The sequence below is a fragment of the Marmota flaviventris genome, chromosome 6, assembly GCF_047511675.1.
Source record: "Marmota flaviventris isolate mMarFla1 chromosome 6, mMarFla1.hap1, whole genome shotgun sequence".
NCBI lineage: Eukaryota > Metazoa > Chordata > Mammalia > Rodentia > Sciuridae > Marmota > Marmota flaviventris.
Genome location: NC_092503.1, coordinates 88,890,270 through 88,900,836, shown reverse-complemented (window position 1 = coordinate 88,900,836; position 10,567 = coordinate 88,890,270). Strand labels below are relative to the sequence as shown.

At 33.3% G+C, this 10,567-nt stretch overlaps 1 protein-coding gene across 1 annotated transcript in view; it reads left to right on the top strand.

Annotated features, from left to right (window-relative positions):
- Window positions 1–5,985: 5,985 nt before the first annotated feature.
- Col19a1 (collagen type XIX alpha 1 chain) overlaps window positions 5,986–10,567 on the top strand; it is a 312,219-nt gene continuing 307,637 nt past the window's right edge. Inside the window, exon 1 of the mRNA XM_027928313.2 lies at window positions 5,986–6,076. Coding sequence (XP_027784114.2) covers window positions 5,986–6,076 — 91 coding nt within the window. The remainder of the gene's footprint in view (window positions 6,077–10,567) is intronic.

Here is a 10,567-nt window from a genome sequence, read left to right as displayed (position 1 = left end):
GAACTTGAATCCAAGCTTGGGATCCCTCAGTGTGCTTTCTATCAGTAGACCGGGACCTGACATCTAGCTTCAGCAGGACCCCTTAGTTCTGGCAAAGAGAGTCTATGCTCTGTGTCTTGCATTTTAGAAGACTTTAATGTGATTTGGCCTTTCTCTGGATGTGTACCTGCACTCAGGGTTAGGAGTCTACAGAGCTACTACCCAAAGCCTAGATCAGGATGTAGGTACCTACCACCCTGAAATTCCTTGACTAAATGAGGCTCAGCTCCCTCAAGGGCCTGGAAGACCTCTCTTCTGAGTCCATAATCCCAGGGACAGATCAAGCTACTGTTATGAACATACCTAAACCTAAAGGAAGGCCAAGAGGTGATTATTGCAGGTTTTGTAAACAGACTTATTGGCTAGTTCACACATGTCAGTGAGACTCTGCATGCTTCAGATGGAAGAAAAATAAGGAATGAGTTTTGCTCCAGGATAGAGGCCAGCAAACAGATTCTAAACTTGATCTGGGCTTTTAAGATTTCATGAGGGTATTTGTGTTGTAAAAGAAGAAAGAATATTTTTTTTTTATCAATGTGATAGCTTTATTTATAACTTTCAAATATTTAGATATATGGTATGTGGACCTCTTCTGTCCCCTGCTAATGTTGGGTGCAGGTATCCCTGTCTCTCAAATCATTATAACTATTAAAATAAAATGTCACATATAAAAGAAATTCTACTTTAGAAAATGAGACCATATGAGATCAATATTCATATCATTCTTCAAAAAGCGTTGTGAAAGAATTTTGTACAAGTTTAGCAAAAAGTCAATTGAACGCCTTAGGAAACCTCAACATTCACATTTAGTATCTCCAGGTTCCATATTATTCTCCACTGGGAAAGCACTAAAGATTGTGTTCAGATTTAACTTTATTTGGGAAGAACAACACACAAATGGTACCATTGGCTTGGATCCATTAAGAAAACTATCTTGAAAATCATGTATTGGGATCTGAGGGGACTGGATAGAAATACGGCAATATTCATGAGGAAGTGTGTGGACAAAGCCAAGATCTGAGAAACCCAAGGAGGGCACCAGACATGCATCTGGGGCAACCAACAGCAGCCAGCAGTGTCTAGGGGCAGAAGGAACAGGAAATGAAGTTCAGAAAGACCCCAAGGGAAGTTTTTCTCTTAATAATTTTCTTGGGATCAACCCTGAAAATAACCTCCAGCAGGAGATGAAGATCTGGAAAATGTATCTTTAAGTGTATGTGAAGATTTATTTTTATACCTTAATGAAAGTTTTTCAAAAGTCCTTAGCTGAGTAGACTATATTTTCATCTAATTAATGTTCGAACAACAGAAACCTCAAATAGTAAGCACATTTTAGAAATACACAAAGAGAAGAAATACTCATGATAATGACCCTTGAAATATTATAAGACCTTGAAGTACCTTAAGGATTACAAAGAAATATTATAATATTATTATTATAGTTTCAAGAATAAGCTTATTTTACTGTATCTCAACATTTATAAATTGACAGTCTCTTACTTTTTAAAAATTCGACAAATATCCATTGAGTCTCCATTCTTCCAGTTACTATGCTAAGCCACTAGGATACAGTAATGCTTAAGACAGACACTCCCTGTTCTGATAGAGCTTTAAGTAAAATGGGGACAATAAACATATATACACAGACAAAATAAACTGTGAACTAGGGAATAATGAGGCAAAGACATTTCTTGGTCAGATAAGGATTGGCTCTTCCATTTGGTAACATTTAAATTGAAAAATGAAGGATGAATAGGACCCAAATGTTCCATGGTAAGGAAATAGCATTCACAATAACCTTTAGGTTGAAAAGAGCCTGAAGATTTGAGGAACTGATATCAGAGAAGAGAATGTTATCACACGATGCTGGATACTGGAGAGGTAGGTAGGAGTCTAATTATTCAGGGCTTCTGGGTCATAGAAAGGTTTTCAAATCACATTCACTGTGCAATGGGAAACCATTACAGAGTTGGAATCACGGAATGACATGATCCAACTTTCACTTTAAGAAAAGTTCATTGGTATGTAAAGAATGAATTTGGTCAACAGTCAATAATGGTGGAGGGAACCAGTTAGGAAGGTTTTGAGGGGTACAGACCAATCTGATCTAAACTAGGGTGGTAGCAGAGGAAATGCAAGCAATGGATGGATTTAAGATGTGTTTGGGGTTATGCTGACTTGACTTGTTGGTTTTAATGTGGGAGATGGAGATAAGGAAAAAAGAAAAATCAATGTGATGCTTGGGTTCTGGTTTGAGCATTTTAATGAATTGTAATTATTGATATTATAAAGAACATGAAAGGAGAAAGTTGTGATTGGGAATCAACAGTATAACCTGAATTATTAGGTTATGGAAATCCATGGGGCATCCTAAAAGGGACTATTGAATAGGCAGCTGGATACATAGTTTGGACTTTACAGAAGAGGTCTAGACTAGAGATGTGCATTTTAGATTCATCATCTTACAAATACCATTTAACGTCAAAAGAAAGGTGAATTGCCTAGAGAGATATTATAAAGAGAGAGGAAAGAAGAGCCCACAGATCCAATATTAAGTAATCAGATAGAAAACAAGGTCTGAGAAGGGAATTCCAGACATTATGAGGTAAAGGAGCCCATTAGGAGCAAGGGCTTGCTGGAGGGAATGGTCAGCTATTGGAAAGATACTAATAATTGAGTTGTAAGAGAGAAGGAATGATTTTCCTATCAAGTTCTTGTTGAACCAGTGAGAGACATGTCAATGGAGTGGTGAAATGAAAATTCTTTAGTAACTAGAAAATATGGTCAATGAACCATAAAATCTTATACTTCAAACACTCTGGATAAATTTGAAGCTAAGTGCTACCATCCTCTAAGTGGCTCAAAAAAAATTGGAGAGGTCAAAATTGAATTTGCATGCTACAGCTTTATAGCTCTCTGGTTCTTGGGTGCTGTAATAGGAGCCAAAGCTTCAATGAACATAAATTTCTATGATGCTTTAGTACTTCTCTATTTTTCAAATATCAAATCAACTTTAATATGAAGAGACAAGTTTAACTGTAAATTTCAACTGAATGTTTATTAGTATGTGTAGAAAACAATTGTAATTGCAGGTAACTTTAGAACACTTAGTTTGTTCAAGGGGACATACTATGCAATTTCCGTACATTATATGACTTACTCGTTGTACTCCAGTTGCAGACAAATAAATTTAGACTTATAAAAGTTCTATAAGTCACTCAGAAGTATTACTCAGAAATGGCAGAACCCAAACATGAAACCACGATTTTGCTTTTGTGTGTTTGTGTATGTGCACTACTGGGAATTGAGTCAGTGGCAGTGGTACTCTAAACTGAGCTGGGTTCCCAGCCCTTTTCATATTTTAAATTTTGAAACAGTCCTTGAACTTGTGATACTCATACTTCTGTGTCCCAGATCACTGTGATTACATATGTAGGCCACCATTCCCAGCTGAAATCATGATTTTTTAACCACTATGTTTATAGCTAATTTATTGGCCAATAGAAATCACTTCAGTTAAAAACATGACACAGGTCTCTCTGAAAACTAAATCACTATTTGATAGCTCATTTATTTGAAATAGAATTATTTTTTAACAGTTACTAACTGACATGAAATAGTAAGGTAAGTTTGCAAAGTCATATGAGGTTTGGGACTATATCTAGATGAGGAAATTAAAGAGAAAAAGGATAAAACCAGCTGTTTGATATTTAGAACAGTTTTAATATTCCAATTGCTGCTGCTTCTAGCTTTTCATCCAGAAATATCTAAAATTCTGAATTAATTTTAAAATGCTGATCCTGGGGCATTTGGCACATGTAGAATACATCAAAAATGGTGGATTTTTTTTTTATAAAGAGAGTCTATTAACAGAATTTAGACATTGGTATGATGAATTCTTTTATATTTTATTCTTCATTAAATTTTGAATGATGTCAAATAAGTAGAATAACATTTATTTGCATATTTAGAACTCTTGAATGGCTATTCTAGTAATATCGCAATTGTCAAATGCACTGAGGGAGTCATTATATTGTAATTGCCATTTATTTCCATTTTCCACTAGAGGGATTTTATTTACTAAATCTTTTATTGTAATACTTTTAGAGTAGGAATGCAATTCAGAAAGACTATTTAGGATATAACACATTATTATTTTAACTCGTGATTGAACCCAGGGGTGCTTTGCAACTAAGCTACATCCTATGCTTTTACTTATTTATTTTTTTAAATTTTGAGACAGGGTCTAGCTAAGTTTTGGAGAGTTTCCCTAAGTTACTGAGGCTGTCCTTGAATTTGAGATCGTCCTGCTTTCTGAATCACTGGGGTTGCAGGCACGTGTTACTGTGCCTGATCACAACGCATTAATGATAAATATGATGTCAATGGCAGACTCAGGCAAAGTAGGCATTACATATATCCATTTTTCTCTATAAATGGAGTGAAAGAATACTTTTCACATGTACAGTAGTCACTCTAGTAGTAATTATTCAACCTAGTTGACAATATAATTGTTTATAGAAAGTACAGTTTCAATTAAGCCAAATATGTAAAACTAATATTCAGAAGAAAAAAAGAATTATAAATAATAGTAATATATTTAAAATGTGAATCATTTATATGACACCAAAGGATAGGCAATAAGAAAAACAAATGAACTACATCAAAATAACATCTCTGTTTATCAAGGGACACAATCAACAGAGTGAAAAGGAAACCCACAGAATGGGAGAAAATATTTACAAATCATAAAATTTTAAGTGGTTAAAACCCAGAATATGTAAGATCAACTTCAACTTAACCACAAATAAATAACTGGATTAAAAAAATAGGGAAAGGATTTGATTAGACATTTTTCCAAGGAAGATATACAAATGACCAAAAAGATATTGAACATCATTAACAATAGGGAGATGTAAATAACAACCACTAGTACATCTTAAACCCACTAGTACAGTATTTGTCAAAAAGAAGGAAGGGTTATGGAGAAACTGTAACCCTTGTACATTGTTGGGGGGGAATATAAAATTATCAGCTGTAATGTAAAACAGAATGGTGATTCCTCAGAAAATTTAAAAAAGAATTACCATGGGATCCAGCAATTTCACATCTGGGTACATAGCCCAAAGAATTGAAAGTAGGGACTCAAACACAGATTTTTACTTTCATGTTCACAGCAGATAATTCACACTTAAAGATGTGAACAACCCAAATGTCCAATGGCTAATGGATAAATAACGTGTTGTATTTGCATAAAACAGAGTATCACTGCCTACAAAAAAAGAAAGAAGAAAATTTGACACATACTACAACATGGATGAACTTTTAGAACAGTATACTGAATGAAATAAAGTCACAAAAAGACAAAGACTGCATGATTCTCTTTATATGAGTACCTAGAGCAGTCAAATTCATAGAGGCAGAAAGAATGATAGCAGGGAGAGGGGAATGAGAAACTGTCATTTAATTGATATAGAGTTTTAGTTTTGTTAAGATGAAAAGAGTTGCGGAGATGGGTGATAGTGATGGTTACAGAGCAATGTGAATGTACTTAATTCCACTGAATTAAAAATGGCTAAGAATATAAATTTTATGTGCATTTTATATAATTTTTTAAAATAACAAAAATATATTTCATTGTAAGTGGTGTAAATTTTAAAACCCTTTAAAAGAAGAGAATTTGTATCAAATTGATATGTAACTACAAACTAACTTGAAAATATTTTCCAAGCTCTTTCATTAGAGATTAGGTATGTATTGATATATATAATTACATATATATTCATATATGCTCTTGTATAATTATATACAGTGTAAAAATCTATTTTCTCTTTGGCGGTGTTGATTTTCTGGATATGATGAAGCATAATACAATAAACTCAATTTAAAAAGAATTTTTTTTCATTGCAGAACTGTGGCCACTTGTTCACATGGTTTCAAGACACAATGAGGCGCACTGGCTCTTGGAAGCTTTGGCCTTGGGTGGCAGTGTTCCTGCTTCCTCCTTCTACTTCCGTGACGGTTAGGGACAAGCCAGGTATCCAAGCGATCTCTTTGCCCAATTGCCAAATGTTATTTATAGTCAGTCAACCATTTAAAAAAATCATTAAAACAAATCTTGTTAAGGTTAAAGCAGCTATAGATTAGATCTACTAGTATACAATAAATCCAAATTTGTTGTTTTCCACCACTGTACTTCACATAATTCTCATTATCTCATTTTTAAATATGCAAATTGTGCATAGAACTAACCTTTCCTCTCTCTCACTGATATTTACAGATATAAATATATGCATGTATGTCTGTATGGGCATAGATATGATAACGTCTCTCCTTTTTCCCTTTAAGAGTTACTATTTCAAGTTACAAGTACAGAAACTCATCACTAATTAGGATTAAAGAGGACATGTTCTAATCTCAATTGGGGAATGTAAAAATAGAATAGGAAATTTAAAACAAGATGTAGTTTAATTACATGTCAATTTTATAGTATCTCAGAGGAAGAAAACAAAAGTTGACAGATCTTCAGAGTATCTTTTGAACTAAATAGACAATATTTATTTGCAATTGTTAAATTTATGGGTCTTCTCATAAAATATTTCCAAAGGGCTTAGAAGGCAATTTAAAACATTGAAACATTTACTTCTATCTCTGCCTAATTTGGAAGACTTTTCTTGAACATTGAGTGCATATAAATTACTGTGCTAGATGTCCTTCCTATTACAAAGTAGAATCAGACACATTGGAGTTCACTAAGGAAAGAGAAACATAGCCCCTCCTTCCATGCAAAGGATCACACAGCATGTTTTTTTTTTTTTTTTATGATGAGCACATGTGGTGATGTGCCCTGAGTCTTACTGTATTTATTCTTTTCAATATTTCTTCAATAATTTTTGCTAAACAGGAATAAAGTAACTTTAATAGAGACTTTTGAGTTTAAGGCACACATAAAATAAAAACAACCACTTGTAAAGATATAACAAATCTGATTTTCCAGGGTTTTATGGAAGTCCTTATGATGTTTCATTAATTTAGCAGAGGTACGTTTCCTAAAATAGTCCACGTGAGAGTTTGGATATTATATTACTATATATTAAATGATATCACAAGGCTGTCATATAATCTTGGGGGAAAATTCTTTCTTCAGTGAGAAATAAATGAGAAGTGACTCATAGCAACTATAGCCATGCTCAAAAAGAAAAACAAAAAAGATACATAGGACTGGGAGTATATTCTGATAATATTACTGCTCTTATAAATTTACGTGTCTTTAACGAACACTAAGTAAGGCACTTTGCAATTTAATGAAGGAGGGTAGGATTTTTGTTAGAAAGGATAATGGTTCTTTTGCTGACAGGACAGTTTTTTGAACACATGCTAGTTTGTGATAAAGTTTCTTGATGATAACAGTGATTTGAAAGGTCTATATAAATTGTTCTAGATCAAGCAAGAATCACCAAAAATATTGACTCCTGAGTTCTATTCATAGATTCCCTTTGTGCAGGTTCAGGTAGGGTGGGATTTGGTAATTTATGTCTTTAATAAGTTCCGTAGATGAATTTAATGCATGATTTCTAGGGAAAACATTTGCCTTTGAAAAAATGTACTGAAATTTCATTTTTCTTTTTTCTTCTCTTCTCAGTTGATTATCTTGTATTTTATGCAGCCAGGTTCCTTTTATCTTGCATTTCATTTTATCTTTTGTTATTTTAATTTTTTTTTGCCTTTAGTAAGTCTTATTTTTTAATGTAGGAAGAACGCTTAACATGATGTCTACAATATGATTTTGGAACAGACTTTTAATGTACAAGATAGTATTATCGATCATAAGCACAATGTTTACAGCATATCTCTAGAACCTAGTCATCTTATGTAGCCTGACTTCCCTATTTTGGGATACCCCTGAATGTTTTGCTTTTGCTATAGTATTTCAATTCTTTAATCAAGTTACACTGTAGATAGGTTTACCAAAATGCATATATTCTGGTCCAATTTACTTTACTTAATTAATATATTCAAAAGATTTTCCTAAGAACATGAATTAAAAATTAATCTGAATTCTAACAAGATTCATAGAACATGTTTCACTAAAGGAAATTAATAAAGAAAAAACTTAAGTCAGTTTTTACCAGGCCATTTGGTAGAAGATATTCATGAAGCAATAAATGTTGAACGTGCCATGGAAATTGCTTCATTTCTAGAATCATTTGCCTTAATTGAAAATGCCAGTACAGTACCGTCAAAGGGATTATTGAAGAATAAGACAGGCTGAGCCTGGCAGAGGCCTCTTCTTGTGTCTTGTGTCTTGTGTATCTGATTCACGATGCAAGGTTCCTGTTTTAGTTTCCTCATGTGCAGACCTGTGCGTGTGGTCACTAACCATTTACCGGAGGGAAGTGATTACATCTAAAAATAAAATATAACAAACCTGAGAGGAAGGCTAGGGTTTCAGCTCTGGAGTCTGTGAAGTTGTCAACAGTTTACTGTTAAATCTAAATATATGAAGGATAAATTGAGTCTTTTCATTGCTCTACTTTAGTTCTATATAGGATGTTTAATGATTACTTGGAATATCGTCCAAGGTGGGACAGAATTCAAGATTAATGGGAGATTCAATAACAGATTTTAGAAACTCAAATGTATTAAGAATTTAGTCATTTCATCTTCATTTATCAATTTTACTATTATGGTGATATTATAGGAAAAGTCGTATTTGTATGTTGTCATATTGCCAGTGAGCTTTAACTTGAATGTGATAGTTTCAGCTCAGTTAGCTGTGAAAGGAAGATGGGGGTAAAGACATGTATTAAATGTATTCAATGCTAGATAATCTTAACATTTGCTTTAATCAGTTGCATTAAACTGTTTATTCTGTGATTGAAACCTGTGTATCAAATGCTTAGTTTCTTCTATTTTCCTTAATTTGTTCTTAGGCGTAAGCATTAAATTATGTATCGAAGTGATAAGGAAAAACAAAACAAAACAGAAAACCAGAGTAAAAATAGAAAACAGGCTAAAGATGACAGAATGCCATATAAATAATAAAGTTGTAATTTAAAATTTCACATAAAATGTCAAGATAAATTATTATAAACATGGGACCAAAGCCACAAACAGAAACTCTATTAAGCTAGTTTCCTATTAATTACAAGAAAAAAATACTTTTATGAAACATAGCTTTTACTGATTGAGAAATACCTTAATCTTAAACTGAGAGCAAAAACATTGCTATCTTATAAAGAATGTTGCATTTTTAAGAAATCCTCTAGTGTTCAGTATGGCACCAAGTGGAACTCCTAATGTTAACAAATGTCCTTTACAATTTCTAAATTTGGAAAGTGGAGGAAAGCTTCACAATAATTAGATAAATAAGATAGCTCCTAACCAGGGTTCTTCAACTCCTTTGAAGAAACAGTTTTGGATCAAAGATAAGCAGTCAGGTACTTTTGGCAGTTTTTGTGATAAGGTAGCTGTGTTTCCATTTTTTTCTTTTTTGGTCCCTTTTTCATATAGTCTTTGTTATATTCTAGATCAATGCCCTTAGCTTATTTTTATTAACCAGTTTTTCTCCCAACTGAGGATATTAGAAATTGTTCTATCAGACCTATTGGCAAAGTATCAAGTGCGCAGGGGGGCAGAAGGCAACCGGTGACAATGAAATGAAGGAGCCTGTGTTCCCAGTCTCCAACAAGTCTGTTTTAGCCTTTGAGAGCATGAAAAACATCTAACGGCTGTTGTGTCTCCTTATATGAAAAGCAAACAGACAAATCAGTTCTATCTGTGATAAATGTTGCTTTTTACCTTCCCCAAGTGTAGTCATGATTTTTGTCACCAATAGGCAAAGAAGACAATTTTCCTTGATGTGGGTTAGAGAAGATCGATAAATAAAATTTCTATGCAATGAGGAAGATTTTATTGGGATTTTACAGGTATACTTATTCCACATATATTATGTGTATTCATTCCTATGCATATTGACAAGAGGAGATAGCTGTTGTGATTATGCAGGGGATAATGCTCACCCCTGTTCTCTTCTTGTCTTATACTCTGCAGGATCTAACCCATGTCCATGTCTTTAAATGTTATTTATATGTCAGTCATTCCCAAATTTACTTCATAGCCTGGATCTCTCTTTTGAGTTCCATTCCCTTATTTATTTATTTCTGTCTTTTTGATAAAGAATTTTGAATTGACATATAATATTTGTACATATTTATGAGGTATGGTGTGGTAACTCGATAGATGTACTGTCTGTAATGATCAAATTGGGTAACTGGTGTTTCTATATCCTTAAACATTAACTGTTTATTTCCATTGAAAATCTTTGAATACCTACTTTCTAACATCTTATAAAATTTATAAAAATTTTTCAACTATACTCACCCTACTGTGCTGTAAAACATTAGAACTTGTTCCTCCTATTTAATAATATTTTGGTATCCATTATTCAACTTTCCGTTATTTTCTGGCCCCTTACCCTTCATAGCCTCTAGTGACCACTTCAATGAAAACAATTTTTTTTAAGCTT